Source organism: Vespula vulgaris, chromosome 9 (genome assembly GCF_905475345.1).
Source record: "Vespula vulgaris chromosome 9, iyVesVulg1.1, whole genome shotgun sequence".
NCBI classification, from domain to species: Eukaryota; Metazoa; Arthropoda; class Insecta; order Hymenoptera; family Vespidae; genus Vespula; species Vespula vulgaris.
In genome coordinates this window covers 2,592,190-2,615,978 of record NC_066594.1, presented here as the reverse complement: position 1 = coordinate 2,615,978, position 23,789 = coordinate 2,592,190, and the positions used below count along the sequence as shown (strand labels likewise).

At 27.9% G+C, this 23,789-nt stretch overlaps 3 protein-coding genes across 4 annotated transcripts; 2 read left to right on the top strand and 1 right to left on the bottom strand.

Annotated features, from left to right (window-relative positions):
• The first annotated feature begins 262 nt into the window (after positions 1 to 262).
• Positions 263 to 5,661, top strand: LOC127066139 (uncharacterized). Its single transcript, XM_050999502.1, has 4 exons — positions 263 to 566; positions 2,185 to 2,492; positions 2,736 to 2,912; positions 3,212 to 5,661. Exons 1-4 carry the CDS (start codon positions 266 to 268, stop codon positions 3,248 to 3,250), a joined length of 825 nt encoding a protein of 274 aa, XP_050855459.1. The 5' UTR covers positions 263 to 265; the 3' UTR covers positions 3,251 to 5,661.
• A 1,702-nt stretch (positions 5,662 to 7,363) lies between these two features.
• Positions 7,364 to 17,273, bottom strand: LOC127066125 (protein MON2 homolog). 2 transcript variants are annotated; one of them, XM_050999473.1, is made up of 25 exons: positions 16,953 to 17,273; positions 16,598 to 16,729; positions 16,297 to 16,479; positions 15,974 to 16,210; positions 15,787 to 15,912; positions 15,511 to 15,708; positions 15,175 to 15,427; positions 14,952 to 15,105; positions 14,451 to 14,690; positions 14,085 to 14,371; positions 13,504 to 13,874; positions 13,212 to 13,424; positions 12,910 to 13,085; positions 12,638 to 12,800; positions 12,375 to 12,522; positions 12,038 to 12,291; positions 11,829 to 11,963; positions 11,490 to 11,740; positions 11,244 to 11,406; positions 11,026 to 11,169; positions 10,638 to 10,951; positions 10,364 to 10,548; positions 9,948 to 10,191; positions 9,716 to 9,798; positions 7,364 to 9,623 (listed from the first exon to the last, which is right to left on the bottom strand). In XM_050999473.1, the coding sequence occupies exons 1-25, from the start codon at positions 17,073 to 17,075 to the stop codon at positions 9,454 to 9,456; spliced, it is 4,947 nt and encodes a 1,648-aa protein (XP_050855430.1). In that variant the 5' UTR covers positions 17,076 to 17,273; the 3' UTR covers positions 7,364 to 9,453. The 2 variants fall into 2 exon arrangements, with proteins under 2 accessions (XP_050855430.1, XP_050855431.1); XM_050999474.1 differs by having other exon boundaries at positions 9,716 to 9,792.
• A 649-nt stretch (positions 17,274 to 17,922) lies between these two features.
• Positions 17,923 to 21,922, top strand: LOC127066492 (nuclear RNA export factor 1-like). The gene is made up of 10 exons (XM_051000313.1): positions 17,923 to 18,168; positions 18,475 to 18,791; positions 18,875 to 18,961; positions 19,043 to 19,286; positions 19,354 to 19,547; positions 19,622 to 19,734; positions 20,098 to 20,134; positions 20,218 to 20,453; positions 20,631 to 20,799; positions 20,885 to 21,922. The coding sequence occupies exons 1-10, from the start codon at positions 18,090 to 18,092 to the stop codon at positions 21,320 to 21,322; spliced, it is 1,914 nt and encodes a 637-aa protein (XP_050856270.1). The 5' UTR covers positions 17,923 to 18,089; the 3' UTR covers positions 21,323 to 21,922.
• Positions 21,923 to 23,789: the final 1,867 nt, after the last annotated feature.

Here is a 23,789-nt window from a genome sequence, read left to right as displayed (position 1 = left end):
CTTTATTTTTCTTACATATACAATGCCATACGTAATGTATATATATATATATATATATATCGTTAAATATTTCATTCATATGTATATATATAGGATCTCCCATGTTTGTTTTATCAAACTGTACCAGTATATATTAGGAATACAAACAAGAAAAAATGTTATATAAATATGAATTTATATATATATATATATATATATATATATATGTATGTATGCATGAGTGGAGTATTAGACAAGTGGTGATATTTGATTGATTTTTCAGAACATGTATATGACGGCTCTATGGATTGCTTTTATTTTGGCTCAGTCGAGCAGATTGCTCGTCGAGGGCATCAGATCGCACTATGTCGATTCAACGCAGATCGCGGAGATCAACGAAATGGGTGATAATCCTGCGGATAATAGAGAACCGACGTGCAAAGAATTACGCACGATGTGGAGGTATACCAAACGCCAAAGTAGAGCCATCCAAGTTATGAACAAACTCCCATTCGTACAAGACTTTTTCGCGTATAATGCGTGGAAGAATTATCAGGCTCCTCCTCAACCCCCTCTTGACTATCGAGGTGAGAGACCTATCAAACTTGCAGAAAACTTGTATATACATAAACTTATATATACTTATATATACATATATGTATATATATATGTAGTATTTATATTTATTATCATATAATATTTAACTCTTATCACTTCAAGAATATTACATATTTGTCTTTAAACAAATTTTGTGCTGAAGAAAAATGATATATAATTCTTATATAACATAATTGTTTATTAGTAAATAATACGTGAATATAAATACAAAAAAAATGCGCTTGACAATATTATTATTGGTTGGAGTGATAAGGATTAGCTCTTTGTACTCTGTAGGTGTCGAAATTGTACTTTATAATATAAAGTCTTGTACTCCTATACACTCAATTGTATAGGATTTAAGAATTACAAAACTCCTGTAAAGAAGTCTTGGAGTTGCTGGTTGATACATATATATTACAGAATTAACTAGAGTGCAAAGGGTTAAATTTAATGATGTCAAAGAGTTGTATATTACGACAGGAGTGTTCTACTTTTGTTTATATTCCTATGATACATAACGTAAGATTCATTTACAGAAATGAACCTAATCGAGAGAAATGAATGAATGAATAATGAACGAACGAACGGGTGGGTTACTCAAACTCGATTTACGTTAGTTGATTTCTAGTCAAGAAAACGGAGGAAGGCATACGATTGGATCGAGCAGCAGGCTAGTGTTCGAACGTCATTAGTAAAACCACTATGCACGCATTAAGCTCGTGACGCACCACTCGATATAATTCGTATATTTGATATATCGCGTTTCTCTTTTAGATTCTTTGAAAATTCTTCAAATTTATTTCAAAATTCGACATTTTCTTTCTCACCAAAAGGAAAATCAATTCACGAAATTATTCGGCCTGCACTCGATATAACAAGCGCTCACGCGAGAAGCACATAGATATTTTTACTTGTTGCGCAATAAACGACGCATTTCATTCGTTTGCACACACAAATTGAAAGCAGTTGCCTCTTTCTATTTCTCTATGTTTTTTCTCTCTCTTTTTGTTTTTCTTTCTCTCTTTTTCTCTCTCTTTTTTCTCTCTCTCTTTTTCTTTTTCTCTTTCTCTCTCTCTTTCCCTATTTCTTTCGCTTTTGCTTTGTGTTGCCTACGAACAACAAGTATATAAATATTTCCATTGTGAATTCGTTAATAACGAATTTCTTTTTTTTTTTTGAGAACTTTTTTTCACTACAAAGGTTTATAGAAAAAAAAGTTTTTAATTATAAAATAACGAACGTTAACGTTGGTAATGGATTATATAAAAGCTGTTAGAAAAGTTCAATGACGGGCATGTAATCTGTTTGTAAAGGATACAAAAAATTCATTATAAAAATAATCGGAAACAAAATGCAGAGACGTGTCATCAATAGATTCTGAAAAAATTAACGATGAAAAAAAATAAATCTAAAATTTTTAATACTGAGTTCAAAGGGAAGTATCATTGTACTTTGTCGCAAAGCACCAAGATTTCACTTAATACGTTTTTCTTTTTGTTCTTTCAAAAGAATAGCACCATGCGTATATAATGCCTATACGCCTATTGTTTACAACAAAAATTTTTATTATAAAATTATTATTAGTATCCCGTTTTTTTTCTACAGATTATACCGATCGACCTCGTACTCGTGCTGCTGGTAGTGCACCACCTGTTTATGGAAGAATAGTTCATAAAGCACCACCAGGAAGTAGACTACGAAGCAGTCAACAAATGCCACACCGAACTAAGGCCTTCGAAGATGTTGCATATTTGTATGGGACAATAAATTTTCATCCACCCTCTTCCCGACGTCGACAATCGAGTTTCCGTATTGGTGGTGGTGCCTCCCCGCCTATATCTCAAGTTCCCCAAGCTGGTAGTTTTCAACATTTACGAGACCTAATTCGTGGGGAAAGGGCTCGTGAATTAAGGGTCTGTATACGTCAAATTTTATTTGTTAAAAAAAAGTAGTAAATAAATAAAAGAAAGAAATAACAAAAAAAAATAAAAACCGTATATCTCCAAATATAAAATTTTGATAGAGGTAAAGATTAAAGTTTTACTTAAAAGAAAAATAAAGGAAAAAGAGGGTTTAAATGAATTTATAATCAATGTGATTCTTTTTCTATTAAAATTGTTTTTTAATATTAATTAATTTTGTTTTGCTCATTTCAGAAGCAACACGAATCCGATAGAATCGCAGCAGCGAAAGCGGCGACAATCAAGGATTATTCTAACGTCGACCAAGACGATTATCAAAACGTACCACGGCTGCGGAAACACTTTGCAAACTCGTTAGATGGATATCAGCAATTTAGAAATCCGAAAGGTGATATTAGCCGGGCTTGGTCGGTAAGTTAAAATAGTCTTTTTTTCTCCATTATCATTACAAAGTTGTATGCAACGATATGCATATGAATCACGCATCTATGACCGATTGCTTATTTAGTCTATTAATCAAATAACTTAATTACTAAAACGAAGTTGTATATGATTTTATTTTATTTCTTTTTTAGCCGATATAATAGAAATATGAAAAATATAATATTTGTAAAAATAATACTTTGAGCGATGCAATATTGTTAGTACGAAAACGAAAGTTATTGAAACGTTTACAAAGTAAAAAACTTGATGACATGTATTCTTTACAGCGTGGCGATCATTATTTGCCAGAATATATGCTGCGTTAATGAAGCATTTTCAAGATCAAGGGAATTGCCGACGAAAAAACTGCCGTACGTTTCAATATCATCGCTCGTACTATTCTTGGCAGTATCATAGCCCAATTGTTTGATTTTGTCAAAGTTGGATGAAGTCCAAGATCTTAAAAAATATTTTCGAAATCACCGGGAAAGTGTATGTGTATATGTGTATGTATGCATGCATGTATGTATGTGTGTATATTTTACACACACGCGCATGCCCGCCACGTACACACACACACACACACACACATACACAATATTTCAGTTCCTAATATCTATCTATGCATATACACACACATATATATGCACTCACGCATGTGCGTACGTACACATTCAACGCACACACGCACGCACATCATACACAGACACACACAACGCGATTAGCACACAAACACATACATCTACACAAATACGTTTGACGAATTTATTAAGATACATAGTAAAAAACTTGAAAAGTTAAAATTATCTTCTACTCTTACATGAATTCATCCTGAATGTATTTATATATACATAATTCATTATTATTATACACATAAATTCATTCAGAATGATTTTATGTATATTCTCTCTGACAGTATACTCGTATATTTAACTGATTGTAAAACATTCGAATAAGCAAAGGAATTACCTATATTTGAAAACGTACATATATACATACATACATACATACATACATACATACATACATACATACATACATACATACATACATACATACATATATATATACGCCGCGTAAATGGCAAAAACTAATTAAAGTGTGATATCCTTATATGGGACATCCATTACACAGATCAATAACAGTATGTCGAATATATCAAGCTCTCATTATATAATAGAAATGTAATAACTGTGTTTTCTTGCATTGTCTATTAAGAAGTCTTATCATATATATGCAATTCTTACGTTTCTCATCTTCCTAATTATTGTCTTCTTAATTATTATCTTCTTTATTATCCTTAATTATCATCTTCTCAATTATCATCCCTAAATTAACTATTATTCGATTCTTATGGAAATATTAAAAAAAAAAGGAAAAAAAAAGAAAAAAAATAATAATGACAATACAAAAAACATTAGACTCTGACAAAATATAGTCAAGTGAAATAAAAAATCCTTACTTCTTTGGCATCTTTAATGATATTTACATAATATGTGGACAATAAAAAATAGTGATATTTACATTTATAGTATATTTAACTCTATATATATATATTGAAATTACTGTGGTACATCCTTTTAAAAACCAAGTGATTGCAGTACACACTATATGCGTGTATTTGAACTGCAAAAAGACAATAATTATTCTTAAGACAAAGCTTGTAAAAAGCATGTAAGTAATGTAATTGCAAATTCTCATTATATTCATGTACAAAGCTTGTACGATTTGACAATGCAAGAATGTATAAGAAATAATTACCTACTCTCAGGATACATTTTTTTCCAATGAATTATATATTAATTTCTTATTTCCCACCACATATGAACTGTATCTCTAAAGTTTTTATCTTTTGTGATCATTTTAACATAATATTGCGCACGAAAATGCATTTTTATGTACAAATAATTAATTCATTGCAATTGTCTGTTTTTTTTCGATATAAATATCTCGAGGCTCGTTTTTTTCAAAAGAGATGTATACTCTGGTATTATTAATTGAATTCTTTTTTTTTCTTACAAGCTCATATATATAGATATATATTCAACACACACAGACACACATACATGCGTATCTATCGAAATATATAAATTCACAACATTTTTATTCTTTAATTATAATTTGTAGTAGACATGACTTATATTGTCAGTGCCTAATACACTTCTTGAGACTGTTCTCTAAAAATTATTATAATAAACTTACAAGAAAAAAAAAGAATAATACAAAATCTTGATGGCACACGATTAGTTACATATTCAACATATGCAGTCAAACACTAACATAAATAAACATTGACATCACAAATGAGAGCAATGGGATTTTAGAGAATGAATAATTCAAAGCTTTCATTATGCCTTATAAACGACAATATTATCTGCATAATACAAATCTTGCTTAATTACATGGATATATTATACAAATTCAATGTATACCGCTGTATCTGAAGAGTAATTTAATTAACAATTTGTAGTTATATGCGCACGCGCGCGTTTACACATATCGTACGTAAATGTGTATTCGCACTCATTAATAAATGCCGCGTAAACGTGTTCGATATTATTACAATAATACTATACGACTGAGTTCGCAAAAAAAAATTACACACGCACGCGCGAACACATCGCAATTTATGATTAATTACGATCATTTTTGTTAGCTGCACTAGAATAAGTATATTGAAATTTTGTTAAATTAATTATTTGAATAACGTATTTATTAAATTTTTCTTTCTTTTTTATTTATTTATTTCCATATTTTTGTTGAATTTCTTTTTATAAATAATTTGTTATAAGACAATTAAAATTATTCTTTAAGAAGTTAAAGATATTATTAACAGAATTTATTAAGTAAATATTACTTTGTTGCTAAAGAGTGCAATTATTTATTATATGTTAGTAATTCTTATCCAAATCTAAAATAATGACAATACGCAACTACTCAGGTTTTTCGCCTGAAAAGCTTTATCGATTAGTGAATAAGGCTATATATGCCTACAATAAAATATAACAAATTACAAATATATGACAATAAAATTAAATATAGACAATACAATAAGGAAAGTGTAATCTAAGCATGTTGCGTTCCATGATGTAGTTGTGCGCGCCATTTGTTATTGTTAGGTACAAGACTGGGCACATCATATAATAATTATATAGCGAAAGAAATCATCTAGATGTTACTTTACAGTATTAAAATATTCATTATTTATTTCTTGTGTATCTTAGACAAAGTTAAATGAGATTGAGAACAGAGAAATGTAAAAAATTTGTAAACACTCATAGAATCCGAAATTCATCATATATCATAATTTATCTATTTTTCGATTAATTCAACATTTCACGTTTATTTATTAAAATATATTAAATGTATATTTTTATTATAGAAGACATAAAAATATATCGACTAATTATCAATTACAATTATGTTGTATCGTTAAAATAATACATAATTATAATTTAAATTTTATTTAGGAACATTAATTTTATCGATAATCTAATTTATTATAAAATCTATAAAACTGCAATCTAAAATACTGACAATAATTAAAAATAAAAGAAAATTAAAGCTAATGAATCAATAATATTATTAATTAAGACAAATAAAAAGCATGCTTAAAATAATCACATTTTCTTTGTATAATGGCGTCGCAATATATGCATCTCTTAAAATCAGTGATAGCTTTGATTCTTCTTTATAAATTTTTATTTATAATATACAACTGTCTTACTATTGTTATTAATGAAAAAAACAAAATATATATATTACATATGCTTTCCGTATATTTTTTATAGAATACTATATTTGTTTAAATGATAACTTGTAATCTATATATTTTATATGCATTTAAATGTAAATATGAATATATATTTCATTTAGTATGAATAGGATAAAATTATCTTTATTACACCATGCACAACACTGTATTTTCGTGCAGAATATGAAAAGATCTAAATTTTATCAGGATTATAACTTACATTTATGATGTCTATTCTGATTTCCATATATGATAAAATTCTTGATTCTATTTTAAAATAAGCAATGTTTCGGCAATATCTATTAATAAAATTTCAAGAATTTTTGTGCAAGTATATAAAAGAAAATATTTACATAAGCACTTCATATATCATTCTTCTTTATTGCACTCTCAACATATTAAACTCGATGTAATCTTGCCTTTAAATATAACACATTTTATTATGTAAGAAAAGGAGAATAATGAATGACCAGATTACTTAATGTCAATAAAATCAAGGGGAAGATGTCAATATTATTATATCATATAAAAACGTATCTATGCAAACATCCATAAATCAATGTGTATAGCTGGCTTTACTTATTGTAATTTCTTCGTGTCACTAAACTTGTAGATTTAACTACTGAACTTTGATATAATATATAGAAAGCTTGAAATTAGAAAATTATCCACTCGTTCCACGATATACGATGAATTGTATTTATTTTCTTAGTTAGAAACAATTACAAGTACGTCATTATAATATTTTAGAAGCTGCTTTGGAAAATAGTTAATCTCTTAAATTTCTCTTACTCGCTATTAAACAGTACGTGTACGTAAAATACATTTTTTAGCAAAAGTAACTTCACACTGACTGTGTATGCATGTGAATGTGCATCTGTGTATGCTGCACACTATGTATATCACACTCAACTGTCAGCAAATAAATTTTATCTTAATACATGGGAAAAAATTGCTTATTGTTAGCTTGCGATTATAGTTATTAAGATAAAATTACTATATGCATCTATATGTTTCAGAGTCTGATATAAAATTGCGATCTATTCGCTATAATTCAGTAAATCGTGAACGGTACAATTCGTATATATATAAGTAAATATATTAGTCCTTTTTTTATGCCCGGATCTTTGTTAAATATATTTTTCTTTTTTGATTATATTTACAATATATTTTATCGTTTATTGAATCACAAGTAATACATGCTGCAAATTCTAAACAGAGTATATTTTTAAATAAAAAAAGTATAATAAAACTACTTTAAAAATGGTAAGATTTTAAAATAATTTGTTAAACTTTTACAGTACATACAATGAACACTTTTTATAATTCTTATTATCAGCAAAATATTTATTATATAAATATCAAAAGCAATAGTTCTATTCGGAGTTGGTATTTTTATTAACAGTGTAATAAAATATGCTCTGTTTTATAGTGATGATACTATATTTATGACCAATGTAACTTTAGACATGCAGTATCATAATGCAATATCAAAGAAAAGGGCACATCAAATATTTGTTTTTATCTGCTGGAATAATCATTTGTGTATTGTCTATTGTGTCATAATCTATATAAATATTATCATTATAACATGAGTGTATACATCATTAAATAAAAATGGCATTTTGAATTGTGTCTCTTATAAAAGTTTTTAATTATTAATACCTCTATGAAAAAAACATGCATGAGCACATATGTAATATATAGGATAAAGTTATATATTAATGCCTATGATATTTATTGAATTTGCATGAGTTTATTTACAACTTATGCTTATGATATTACATAAAAGTAACTATATTAGGTATTAACGTCATACATTTTATAAAATAGTCTTGTAGATAATACACAGACATAATTGCCTAGTGTCTCATATTTACACTATTGATTTGAAAAAGCCAGCCATGAGACCATGAACTGCAAATATATACACGATTAAAAAATATGTGTATAAGTATATGCGTGCATCTATATAGCATGTATATATGCAAGTGTATGTATGTATATATGTCCAGTGGTTATTAAAGTAGTCTAACTCATGTTCTTTTTTTTTTTTAATTAAAGTCTTTCAATCATTAATATAAAATAAAATAAAATATGTATGTAACTCGACTTTTTCCGTACTAATAGTATCTAACCACTTTTATAATCACTGACACACATATCCATGTGTATATTTGTATATAATAATATCTATATATGCAATTCGACATTGATCATAAATTATATTACAAGATGCATGATATCTATTGATCTTTATGAATACTTAATATGAAAACAAAAATTTGTTTTATTTTAAATAAACGTTCTTTGATTTGCAACATTTTCGTTAAAATATTTTCTTAAAATTAAATAAAATTTGCAAAAAAATATGACAACATAATATGATTTATCTGTTAGCACAATTATAAAATTATTTATGTTATATGTGCATAATATTTGCGATTGCAGGTACTACTATGATTATATGAATTTGATTAAAAAATTCATATTAGCTTATTTTTGATTGCCAAGCATTATGTATAGACGCGTTTTGCTAAAAAATTTATACAAATTTGAACTCCCGTTGTCAGTTATCCCTTTATACTACAAAACATATATGCATTGATTTCGTAAATCGATGTGATAAGATAATTATCTAATTGTCGTGCTCTAGGTAAATGTCCATAATATACAAATAAAATTACATTAAATATGTTTCGCGTATTTACGATATTTGATTACTTTGTAGTATGACGTGTCAATATTACATTTCAACAGAAATGAATACAGTGGTCAAACACCAGTTGAAGTTGGGGTATTATTTAAGGGTGGTTTTAACAAATCGTGATATTGTAATAAAGCTTCACGTAAAGAGCGAGTTACTTGACCTGAAGCAGATGCAATTGTACATTCTACCAAGCATGGGTATAATCCGATTAATTGTTCCCATACGGATCGATCGACTGAAATATAATATTTTTTAAATTTATATGTAACAATATTTTCTAGATTTATTGTATTTATACGAATAAATGATATATTTAACATTTTATACCTTTATTAGGGGGAGCTTTTTTAAGTGATATTACAAGTGTAGCAACAGCCTTTAAAACAAATGATATTTCAGATAATCTGTACCTAGAAAAAGACACCATAACAAAGTATTTTAAATATATAAGGATATTTTTATATTATACATTGTTTAATAGTTGTCAGATATTATTTGATATATGTTCAAGTATGCAATTATAAGTATTTAATGTTTTTCTAAAATATGATACTTTTACCTAGGTAATGGACATTTTCCACTGCGCCTTTCATTTTCAATAAATCTCCGTAAAACTTCTTGAAATCTATGTAAAAGTGCAGTAACTGCTAAACGACCTGCGACTCCGCCTTCATCATTTTCCAAAGTTTTATTAGAATCTGGCTCTAATTCGTTATTCAATCCATCCAATAAAGAAAATTGCAATAATGTTTCAAAACATGTCTTTGCAAATTCTTCTCTTAACTTCGCTTCGCCGCTACTTTCTACAACGATATACAACATTTATTTTTATTAAATGTAAATTTTGATACATATCCTAATTGTTAATATTTTGGAAATTAATATAGTAATATAAAGGAAATTGGAAATGTATTGTTAAATAATAAATCATTTCTTATAATCAAATATATAACAATAATAAATTTAGAGTATTACCAATATTCACTGTAGTTGCAGAGTGTATAGATCCTTTATTTAGAAGCATAACAACTCGCAAAATAAATTGGTGAGGTATGTACTGTGAATGTGGTAATACTTCATCTCTAAGTAACTCCATTACTTGACAATCGACTGCTTCATCTGCTTGAATTTCTTCAGCTCCACGTTCTACATTTATTACACTGAAAATAATATAAAAATATTGAAATTTCAATTCTATAAAATATTTTGTATAAACAAAAAAATGAGGAATATAGATAAAAAATTATACCTTTTTGGAAATAGAAAGTCATCCAATGTGCTTGCAAGTTCAGGCCACATGCTTTGAAAATGCTCCGGATATTTGCGTGCTAATGGTAAACCGGTATGCAAAACAGCTAATAAACTTGTAACAGCTAACTTCCATGTTGTTGAAGAAGGGCATGCATATTTCATGGAGAGAGGCACATGAAGAGCTTCTATTATGTGTTTTAATACTTGTCCATCAATTACAGCCATTTCGTGCGCAGTCTTTTGATATAAGTTTACAACCATGGATAATGCTTTTTCTCCAAAGGGAACATAATTCATAATCACCCAGTCAGCCTAAATAAATAAAGATGCTTAAACATCGCTTACCATAAACTGTTTAAACAATAATTAAAGATGCAAATACGTACAGATACACCTCTAATTTGTGAGATGTGTTTAGTTGGTATTCTACCATAAGTAGGAGCTTCACAAGCAAGCTTTGAGAAACTTAATAATTGAAGAAATATTAAAACTATCATTGTTCTCAGGTTTTCAGGTCCATTTAACGCTTCCTATATAATTGATTATTTTTTAGATATCCAAGAAGAACAAACCAACTAAGGTATCTAGTAAAATAATATTGCACCTTTTGAAGAAGCTCCATGGAATGTAGTACACCATCTTGTAAATGTGTGAGAACAACATCTGGTACAGTGGGTAGAATGTAAGGCGTTGATTCGCCATGTACTGGAACTGCGACTACATTTTTTAATACAACACATAATTTATCTAAGTCAGTCCCTGTAAATCTACAATAAAAAAGAGTAAAAATATGAACACATATCTATACACGACAGAAATAAAATTTTGTAAATTATAACGAATTACATACTTTTTTCTAATATGTTGAAAGACAGCCGGAAATATGTGAACAAGAGCAGTCAAAAAAGCTTGTGAAGGAACATAAGGTTCCGTTTCATTTTCTTGCGGAGGTGTAGTACTTTCTGTACCGATATTAAGCCAAACACGCCATGCTACTATCCAAAGTGCTTCCGAATCAGCTGAATGCGTTATTTCATTATTATCACATCCTTTTTGTAAATATAAAATTTCTTGAAATGATTTTAATGCTGCTAAGGATACCTATAAAAGATTTATACATATTTTTATTTAGTTAAAGTTTATATATTAATATATCTAATTATATTGTACATATTACACAGGTGCATACCTCGTTATTTTTACTCAATGCAGAATTTTCTATAAATTCAAGAAGTAATGACCAAGCTCTAGGAAAATCACCTAATAATTGTAGGAGTTGGCGTTTTGTATTAAAAACTCTTGCAACACCACTTAATGTTAAAACCTATAAAATTAGTATATTTTCATTTTAAAAATTTCAAATGTCAAATCTTCTATGTTTTTATATTAAACACACACCTGTGTTTCTGCCCATTGTTTTTGTGCTGTATTTCTACTGTGATGAATAAGTATATTTCCACCAGTATCGACCTTTTCATTGCTTGCTGAATTAGATAAACTTCTTACTTTACCTAATAATGGAAAGAGGACTTGCCAAAGCACTGCCTGCCATGTTGGCTGATGTAAAAGACTACCATGTGCAGAAATTGTAGAAAATAAAGTTTGACTAGCTGATTTACGTACGGCAGGACGAGAATCCACGCATAGATCACCTGATAGAAAGAAATTGAAAAAATAAATTTAAATAATAATTTGTAGTAATAATGTACAAGTTATGCAAAGAAAACTGAATTACCTAATCTTGCATAAAGACACATCCATAGTTTATCAAATGGTGGAATATTTGTTGTACCAGGAAAATCAGGAAATACAGATGATGAATCTCCACGTAAAGAGATACATAGTTTTTCTTGATTTTGGTAGAAATAATCACTTATATTCCACTAAAATTTATAAATAACTCTATACAAATTAATTTTTTAGTACTTGTATAAAGCAAATAAGGTTTTTTTTTTTCCCCAACTACATATACATATATAAACTAAATTATGTTCTCACCATTAGGCCAACAGCTGTAAGTGATATATTTAATTCTTGTGTTTGTGACCCAAACTTTGCTGCTGTATCAACACATTGAGGGAGACATCTCCATGGCATTACTGGTAAGAAATCAGTTACTACTAGTTGAAGACATTGAAAAGCAATGCGTACTAAGGCTTCACTACAAACAAAAATTTTGAGATTAAGTATTTATTATTAAAATAAATATTATTATTATGTAAAAACCATTAAATATAATTTTACAATATAAATTTCTGATCTACAATTACCCATGATGATCAGACACTGCTCCTATGATATCAAGGACTAGTGGCCAACCATGAAAAAGTGTTTCTCCAGCACCGTGAAGTATTTGCAAGACACATTCTAATTGTCGCTGTCGGACATCTCCATGATGCACTGAAGATAATTCTGACAATGGCCCTAAAAGTAATGTCTGCAACTTCTACAAGAACAAAATTGAAAAATTTATTTCTATTCACCAATCAATATTTAGATTATTTTTGCATTTAGATTATTTTTTTATAATTAATAACTATTAATGATAATTAATAACTAAAAAAATACTTACTTGGTTGTCACGCAATGGTTGTGGATATTTGTATTGTAATGCCATTTTGACAAGGTATGTTATTGCTTCAACACCCCATTCTCTCATACGAATATGTGGATGTTGACATACTTCTAATAAATGATTTGTAAGTGGTCTCCATAAAACTTCTACACGTGACAAATTTACTAAACCAGTTTCTAAGAGTTTAGCTACAGCAAAAAGTGATGGTTCCTAAAAAATCAAATGTTATAAATAGATTTAAATATCTACAAATAAAAGCAAACAATTTTTAAAAGTATTTAGAACATACTCTATTTGAATATGCTAATTCCATTGCTTCGTGACTCAATTTACAAAGAGCGTCTATTAAATGGTGTAAAGCCACATCATCAAGATGCTGACTACTTTCAAATAATCTGCTTAACATAGCACTAAGTACAGGTAGATCTGCCATTACAGCATTAGTTAATACTGCATTGGGATCAGCAGCAGATCTTCCAGCTTTCAAAGATCCACCAGTAGATGGTTTCAAACCAAGTATCCAAACAAGATGTTGAAGAGTGGTTAGTACTAAATGCCAAGCACTACCAAGTATACTGCCATGACAATGTGCCAGTGACAATAATGCACGCATACATTGAAGATTTTTTGCAGTTAACATAACAGGACCTTGATGTGCACCTAAGTATAGTTATTGTATTTAATATTTGTATTTTATACTTAGTGATTATATAATAGTGCAACATGCTTGATTAACGTATAATAAACGTAAGAGTATGTTGCACCATTTCACATTATAGTTATTCGAAATGTTTACCGAGTTTTTTTTACATATGAATGCTTTTTTTATATTCATATGTAAGAAATTAAGTTTTAAGAATATTTACATACCAACAGGTAAAGAAGCTGTTGGTAAAGGAGTTCCAACAGCAACAACTTGATGTCGATGATCTGGCTCACCCATAGATAAATTATATTGATTCGATTCTTGTGTGCGTGCACATGGTATACCTTGAGGTGCATTATACAGTACTGTTAAGGCATAATGAGGTGGTAAAGAACCTTTACATATTGCAGTAATATATGCATCACGAGGACTTTGCAAATCCAGTTGACCACATAGAGCTGCATATGTTTGAATTGCTTTTAAAACATTTTCTGTAGCAGATTCATCAGTACTGAAAATGTTTTATGATATTTATTAAACTATCAGGAGAATATGAATAATTGTAAAAATAATATGCTATGAAAGAGTACCTTGCATCGATCAATGGACTTAATGCTGCCAGTAAACCACACCAACTGGAAGTGATCAGTTGTACATGCAATTTTTGTTCAAATTCAGTCGGTTTATAATGACTTTCAGCATTTTCTTCTCTTGTGCCATTAATTGCAAGAGCAATCGATCGTATTATATCTAATAGACATGCATAAGCTACACTAATTCCATAACCAATTGGTATTTGTGGTGGTTCAACTTTATCAAGCATTTCCAAACTGAAACACATATTTTTCTACACTTATAATTATGTAAATCACACCGATCATGTTTATAAGAGTTCAATATTATCAACAATAATATTAATAATATATAATTACTATTATTATAAACACCAGTACTGCTGCTTCTACTACTATTACATTATTAGATTTATAGCAGCAAAAGCAGTAATAACAACAGTGGTGGCAATAATAAAATTGAAAATCAGAGCAATGCCAAATTATAAATTAGATATTATACAATTTTATAATTCTTACTAAATAGATTTGGTATGTCCACTTGTAAATGATGCTACTACTGGTAACCAAATACCACGTGAATAAAATCCAGGTTGTGGAGATATACCAGGACCAACAGGCATACCTGTGAAGATTGGAGAGCCAGTACCTTGTGGTATTGGTGTATTTGTTGCTATATAAAATAAATATATATTATGCACATTCATCTATTATTTTATTGGTAGATTTTTAGTGTAATTACCTGTTCCAGTTTGTCCTATCATTTGAGGATTAACAAAAAGACTATGTACATAGGCACCTAAACTATTTACAATGTCCTGAAAAATATTTGTTGCATGTGGTTTCAAATCATAGCATTCACAAAAATTTGTTAAAAGATCAGCTTGTACTGTCATTTTATGCAATACTTCCAATGCTAAAGCTCTTTGCCAAGTAGGCTTGTCTGGATCCAAAAATTTAACAATTAAAGATAAGAATATCTCGCACTCTGTTACCTAAAATTAAATAATACTTATTACAAGTACCAAATTATTTTTATATCAACATGAAAAAATGTATACTCTTTTTTTATACTTACTAAGAGAGAATGGTACTTTTGTATAAGGATAGATACAACTCTCAACAAACGCATACTGATCGGAAAATACGGTTTATCGAGTGGCGTTGCTTGTTGTATTGAAGCTGGCACAGAATTACGATATTTAATATTGGGAGAAAATAGTTTTATTACAAGTGCACACACTCTTTCTTTTAGTAGGAAACTAAATTCAGGATGCTGAATAATAAAAAAGAAAATTACTCTACAAATATTTTACTTTGTTTAAATTAATTTAAGTAACATTTTTTTAAATACCTTAAAAAATACAGATGAAAAGTTGGTTAAAACAGATTCTAGTAATTCTAAACCAAATGTTCTTGTCATTTCAGTAATACCTATGAGCCAATATGGTTGATCAGCATTTACCAATTGTACTAAATCCTTCAAAGAAATGACTTATTAATTCTCTTCTTATGTATGAAGAAAAGATTAATTAAATTACCTGAAACATTAAATATGCATCAGCAGCACAAGGCCCAAGACCTTTCGGTGCTTGATTCGTTGGAGTTTTCAATTCCTCTAAATTAACTTCTTCAACTTCTGGATGATCAAGCATCTGTTCATCTTCTGCAACTACTCGTTCAAATACTAATGATACCAGTTGTCTTACTGTTGCACCTGCTGTGTTTATTGTTGTACAATCCTTGGTAAAATGCAATCTAAAGCAAAGAACCAGATTCTGCAAGTAAAAATTTCAATTGATAATAATAGATAAAATTTTATTATGTGCATTTTATTTTTATAACTTAATATATTCCTAATTACCCTTGCAAGTGTATCTCCATGGACAATAGTATTACTAGTAAGGAGAAGAGTTACAGTCTGTAAAACTTTAACTTCTTCAGTTCCTGTTTCCATAAGCATCCATAATGTATCTGTAATATAACGAGCACCTTTCTGATCTATAGCTTGCTGAGTTATTAATCGTTGCATTATACCTAAACAAAACTGAAACAATTTAATGATATTATTAATTTTTAATGATATATAAATAAAATTATATCATGATAATATAACATTTATATCTTGTAATTATAATAACAAAACTATCAGAAAAAATACTAACTTTAATGATTTTTATATCTTTACTTTCACAACCTTGAACTAAAGGATATAAGATTTGATTTACAATATAATATATTGGACCTCCTGGTGTACTCATAGCAGTCCTTATTTTTGTTATTCCTTCCTCACATGACTAACAAAAATGATTTGAAATTAATATATATTTTTTATTATATTAAAGATAATATATATAAAATACTTATAATATATAATTAGTTCTATTAAAAACAAATATAACATTATACTTATTAGTATAATATATAACTCTAACGTTAGATCTTGAAACTTAACCTACATTTATTCAAAGTAACGCAATAGAAAAGTATAGTAAAAGAATATAAGTAATTGTAACTGACCTCTTTTATTTGAGGATACTTTTTCTTACTTTCAGAAGCAAGAACCTTCAAGTCGGCTTGAAGGGATTCTAAGAATTTCGAGGTATTATCTTGACTATTTGCGACGAGTGTATTTGCCATCATGACAAAGTGTGTGTTCCCTTGTTAATAAGTTTAAATATATAAAGCGTCACTCTAGCTCATGATAAATTAATACTCTGTCACAAATTCTAATACTTTTATGATAAAATTCATAAATACATAATAGTAGGTGAGTTGGCATATCGTATGCCGATTATCAGAAATGACAGCAACTGAGTGACGATCCATTAAATTTAGCCTTTACGAAATTATCTAGTTCTCAATCATGATTACATTGTTGGCGCTAACAAAATATGTAAACTAGTCCTAATTCGTTTTCCAATCACAAACACAAATTCTTCTACAATAGAATATTCTTGTCAAAAGTTTATAACGATTGGATAAAACATTCATAATTGATGCAGATAATCCAATCATTGTTAATATATATCTTCCTGACTTCCAATGATTGGCTACTTGATTTTCAAATTTTATTTAACTATGTTCCTACTGGTCACAGTAGTTGCTAAAGATTAAATCGGAAATTCTTAAAATATAGTATTTAAAAATGATGTTTATATATATAATTTATATGTTTTAACATATTATTATAATTTCTTTGCTTTCATAATGAAACTTATTTTATAACATTACAAGTTTCTATGCACCTATAGAAAAGCATATATATATGAGCCTTACAAATAATCTTCCTCGAAGCACCAATTATTTATACTTCTTAGAATTGGAATGTGGTCGTCAAGAATGATATATATAGATTTTTCAAGTTTTGTCCAATTATCTTCCAATAATACGTTGCAGAATTGTATACGGAAATGAACCTAGGTAAATTGGCATGGGTACTCCCATCATGCGCCATCAATGCACTTGAATGTACATTCACTATACATGACTGAACTTCGAAAATTCACTACTAAGTAGCGCTTTGATCAACGTAGATTTTGGGTTTCAAGGTACTGCTTCTTCTTAAAAGATCGTAATATTTTCTAACCTGCTGCATTGACTGCAATGCTAAATATTTCATACTTTTGATTTTATGTATTATCTAATTTATTCGAAATGCCCAAAAAATCCGGTAAATCCGTGTGGGGTAATCGAGGGGGACGAGCAAATAATTCTGAAGACAAACATTACTTTGGTAAATATTATTTATGATCTAACTATGCTTTATTTATAACACATTACTTCGTCATAGACAATTTATTCTTGATACTTTATTCGTCACTTGTATTTTTTCTATATATTATAAAATGACTTATAAATAAGTATTAATATCGTATTTTTTAATATAATCTCTTTAGTAATCATTTTTTTATTATTCCATAACATCCTTTGTTCTTGTAATTTTTTTTGTAAAGATTGAAAAAGCTCAATACTTTAAAAGCTATTAAAAATACAAACAAGAAAAAGATATGTTATCTAATATTCCATTATATTGATATAGGACATGACGATAGACTTGTCAGAATGGAAGGAAGATTGTATAGTAATAGACCTCGTGTATCGTTTAAGCCACAACCAAGGCCTAATAGAGATATACCAAGAAGTTTGTTAGAGGCTTATTTAGATGATGATATTCCAATGGGTGCAAATTCAAATAATAACAATAATAACAATAATAATAGACAAGTAATTGTAAGAGGAAGAGGAAGAGGCTTGTCTAGAGGTAGAAATAGCCCTTTACCACCTAGAGGTTTTCGAGGAGGTATACTCCCTAGACCACAACTTACTCTTGGAGAAGCTAATTGGTACAAGATTATTGTAAGTATTATTTAGTTATAAATACATACATATGCATAAATACAAGTATATACACATATTATATAATATTTTTTTTTCTTTAGATACCATATGGACAAAAATATACAAAAGACTATGTAATAAATAATCTTTTGAGTTATATCGCCCCAGAAACTTTTGTGCCAATTATGGTAAGCATTACCCAATATTTTTGAAAGTAACTTTGCATACATTATTTAATAAAAAGCTTTAATGACTATTTCTTTTTATAGTATAAAGCTATGGGGAGTGAAGCCGTTTTCTATGTCGATGATCACAAAACAGCAAATGCACTTCTTAATTGTGATCGTAAAATTACCACAACAGATGGTTTTAAGCTTCAAGTTAGGGTTAAACCAGGATTTCCTCAATGTGAAATTAATGATAAACTAAAAGAAAGATTAAAGCAAGCTATGGTAAAACGATATGTTCAAGAAAACAATGCTTTAGATTTGTCAAGATTTCATCAAGATCCAGGTTAGAATCAAGTCTACTATAAAAAATGAGTTTATTATTTACTATTTTTATTATTTCCATATTACAGATCTTGTCACTGATTATTTTTGTGCATTGTTTCGACCAGTTATGTTACTAACTGTATTGGACATTGTCTCAGAACATATTCCCACATTAGAAGCTTTAAATTTAGATGGCAACAAACTTAATTTAATTGAAAGACTCAATGTGCTTCATAAAAAATTTCCAAAATTGAAAATATTGTATATAGGTGATAATAAGGTAATAATGTATTCACAAGTTTAATGAAAGAAAAAAAATACTAAATATATTACTCTTACATAAATAATTTCCAGATAAGAGAAATTAATCAATTAGATGTTTTGAAAGATTTAAAATTAGAAGAATTACGGCTAGCTGGAAATCCTGTGTGCGTCAAATATAAGTCTCGACAGAGTGATTATATTAGGTAATGTAATGTTGAAATGGTAATGTTGTTTTTCAAATTAAGAATTTCTCTAAAATTATAGATATACATGCACATCGTACACGCACAAGATATTTTATTAATTACATATTCAGATTTCATGCTGCCCTTTTTTCATACATTTTTATTTTTAATTAAATTTCATATTCAAAATTATATAAATATTCAACAATATTTCTAATGTTGTCTAATGTAAGTTCACATTAGTTCATGAGCATATACCGATAGTAAGTTGGTTTTTCTATTATCTTAATTATTAAATTATGAAATAAATAGGCAAATATTTTTGTTATTTACAATTAACTTGAAGCTTCCGGGCTTCTGGCTTTTCTTTCTTGGCAATAGTGATGTGCGGAAAAGGTTTCCCAAGCTCCTGAGACTGGTAAGATATATATTAAACTAAAATATATGTTAATGACATAATTATTTGAGTACACAACAAATATATATAATATATTTTGAAAGGATGGTATGGAGCTACCACGTCCAATCTTATTCGATGTTGTGGATGATACTTCAAAGATACCTCCTACCCAACGAATATTCACTACAGATACCAAGGCCCAAGAAGTAGCAAGTCAATTTCTGCAACAGTATTTCATGATTTTCGATAGTGCTAATCGTCAACCACTGCTAGATGCTTACGACGAACATGCATGCTTCAGTTTAACAGTAACTACTCATGCTCATAATGCAAATAAGTAAGTCAATATTTCATATTTAAAAAAATCATAAAAATTATGACTGAATGTATAATAAAATAAACATCTACATGTAACATTTTTGTAATTCTAACTTTAACTAAAATTTAAATCGATTTTAAAAAGTACAGTAGTATATGACTAAAATATATTACAAATTCTTATTCTTTTTTACAGATTAAGTACATACATCTTGGAAAATAGAAATTTATTTAGAATAAATGATACTAATAAAAGACAAAAATTATTAAAACAAGGAAGATTGCCTGTGGTTTCATTTATCTCAGAAATGCCACAAACTAGACATCATCTACACACATTCACAATGGATATTAGTCTAGTTACTGTAAGATATTTAAATTCATATGTAAATAAATCTATAAATATATAATAAGTATGATATATTTTAAATTAATCTAATTATTTTCTAGGAAGGAATGATGTTAATTACAGTAACCGGATTATTTAAAGAGCTGAATAGTAAAGATGAACCAGTACGGTATTTTAACAGGACATTTATTATAGTGCCAAAGGGAAACGGATATTGTATTCTTAACGAACAGTTACATATCAGTCATCCAACTGAAATGCAACATAAACTTTTATCAAATCATACTGCAGAAGCACAAATGTCCGAAGGCCCCTCGATATCTAAAACCTCAAATTCTGGTGTAGAAACAACGGTTCCTCAATTATCAGAAGAAGTAAAACAACAAATGACTGTAACATTAAGTCAGCAGACAAACATGAATCTGGAATGGAGTTTAAAATGTTTGCAAGAAGTTCAATGGATTTATGAAAATGCTGTATCTGCATTTCAAGAATTTTTCAAGCGAGGACAAATACCACCAGAAGCGTTTAGTAAGTAAATTTTGCTATCATTAAAAAGTTAGAAAGATGTTTCAGATTCATGTCTTTCTGCTTGAAGAAATATTACTTAATATAAATAAGGTGCTGAAGTTTTGGATATTCATAAAATTTCATAATAATATTTTATATTTCATTAATTTTAATTAAAGAAAAAAGGAAAAGCAATCAAATGTTTTTAATTCATTATTCTTTAGATGAGATGTTTATCCAAAACATTTGCAATTAAATATAATAGTAGATTAAAACATAGTATGCAACATCAGGTTTAAGTTTATATTCTAAACCAGAGATGTGCTAACTTCTTGTCAGAAAAAAATGATTTTCCTACTAGTGTTATTTTATTATTTCCATTAGAGTATGCTTACTTCTACAGCATTTTCAAATGTTATAATCCACGTACGATCTCTTTATTTGTAGACAAAAAATAATAGCATAGCGTGGTAATCTAATAATAGTAAATAAACGCTTGCTGTTCTGTCATGCAATCATGAAAGGCAGTATCTCTAAGAGTTAATTTTAAAAAAATGCCTTTTGAGAAGTTATTTAAAAAATCGTATAAGAACAAGTTCTTCCCAATAATGTATAATAAAAGAAAATAACGAAATTATGCATATATATATATATATATATATATATATATATATATATTTATAATGAAATACTGCCTTTATTTTTTTTATTGATACAAAATGCTTTTCTTCATGATGGAATATCCTGAAAACGTAAAAGCAGTATTTAATTTTTCCGAATAACATTTTATAAGATTTTTTTTACTACTTTTTTATAGCATGTAATAGAGCTTTTCAAGACAAATCCAACAGTATAAATAAGTCAGAATGTCAAAACATTTTAAATACTGCTTTTTTTAATTGCATGGCAGCACTGGCAGGAGTGAGAATTCGCTAAGGAAAAATAAAATAAATAGTAAGAATAAGGAACAATTGACTCTGTGAGTCAATTTTGCACATCTCTATTCTAAATAATACAAAAAATGAAAAAATATCACTTAACATTTTTTTTAATGTAACTACGTCATCTCTACAAAAATTTCACTTTACAAATTATATATAACATATAGTTACATATGTAATATCTGCAAATTGCTTATTATTACATTTTTGTTGTTCATTCATGATTTGTAATATTTTATTACATTGATAAAAAGATACAGCTTAACTTTTATCATCATGTACAGTCAGTTTTGATTACAAAACTATACATGAATTAAATTCTTTTCCACATTTGATATAACTATAAAATATTTGATCTGATGAATAATATGTGATGTGTGTGCAAAATAAGAAAAAAATACTTTATGTCTCTTTCTTTGTACATAAATCTAATCATACGTTACAAATAACACATGTCACCTGCATGTAATATTTGTCTATCCTATTTATAAACTTTCAGAGTTATATGTGAAAATAAAATTTCAAAGTATTACTTAAGTAATACTATTCATCTTATATTGCTTACTATGTTTGTTTCTCAATTCATATAAGCTAAATTAAAAAAAAGAAGTTTCTTTGGAATGTACTGCCATTTCAGCATACATAGTAATAGTAATATTTATATTATATCTCTAAAATATTTTATAAGAAATTAATATTACTCTGAAAGTAAAATTATTCACACACACATACAGTATATCATTAAAAGATAAAAAAAATTGTGTAATAATATATTACTTTTAAATAAGCAATATACGTAAAAAAATTTTACATGTCTTAAGACAAAAAATATTCGAAAAAACATAAATCACGTAAATTCTTCAATAATTTACAGATGAGATATGTATAATTATAATATCAATGCAGATCAACTATTCTTAAACGAACATAGTAAACAAATTTTATTTAATTTTATAGAAGTAATTACTAAAATTTTTTTAAAGGAATTACTAAAAATTCTAATTTCAAAATTTTGTTAGATTTATACAATACAAGCGTAATTATTCATACAAAAAAGATGGATTTATGAAAACCAATGTTATAGATATATTATAAGAATGTCTATATTTTTGCATATTTAAAGTAGGAAAATTTAAAGTAAAATGTGAGTATAAATTGTTCATAAATATCTGAGGTTTCTTTTTTTTTTTATATCATGTTTTTATGATAATAATTATTATCACATTATTATTATTATTACTATTACTACTACTACTATACTACTACTACTACTTCTACTATTATTATCATTATTATTATTATTATTATTATGATTATGATTATTATTATGATTATTATTATTATTACTATTATTATTATTATGATTATGAATACTGTTATTATTAATATAGTATAATTCTGGTTAAAAATACGTGAGGTTTAAAAAATACAATTAATATTGTTTTTTTATTTCTTAGAAAATATCATATAAACATTTTGTTCATGAATGCAAAAATAAAAATGACTTCCAGGTGCATAAAACGATAATAGACTGTGATATAATTAATCACTAGTC

Coding starts and splice junctions, on each gene's coding strand:
- LOC127066492 (XM_051000313.1), top strand. CDS start 18,090: ATGCCCAAAAAATCCGGTAAATCCGTGTGGGGTAATCGAGGGGGACGA. Junction 20,135..20,217: donor TTCCCAAGCTCCTGAGACTG/GTAAGATATATA, acceptor ATATTTTGAAAG/GATGGTATGGAGCTACCACG. Junction 20,800..20,884: donor TGGATATTAGTCTAGTTACT/GTAAGATATTTA, acceptor ATTATTTTCTAG/GAAGGAATGATGTTAATTAC.
- LOC127066139 (XM_050999502.1), top strand. CDS start 266: ATGTATATGACGGCTCTATGGATTGCTTTTATTTTGGCTCAGTCGAGC. Junction 567..2,184: donor ACCCCCTCTTGACTATCGAG/GTGAGAGACCTA, acceptor TTTTTTCTACAG/ATTATACCGATCGACCTCGT. Junction 2,493..2,735: donor AAAGGGCTCGTGAATTAAGG/GTCTGTATACGT, acceptor TGCTCATTTCAG/AAGCAACACGAATCCGATAG.
- LOC127066125 (XM_050999473.1), bottom strand. CDS start 17,075: ATGATGGCAAATACACTCGTCGCAAATAGTCAAGATAATACCTCGAAA. Junction 12,523..12,637: donor TTACAGCTGTTGGCCTAATG/GTGAGAACATAA, acceptor TATAAATTTTAG/TGGAATATAAGTGATTATTT. Junction 11,170..11,243: donor CCATGGAGCTTCTTCAAAAG/GTGCAATATTAT, acceptor TCAATTATATAG/GAAGCGTTAAATGGACCTGA.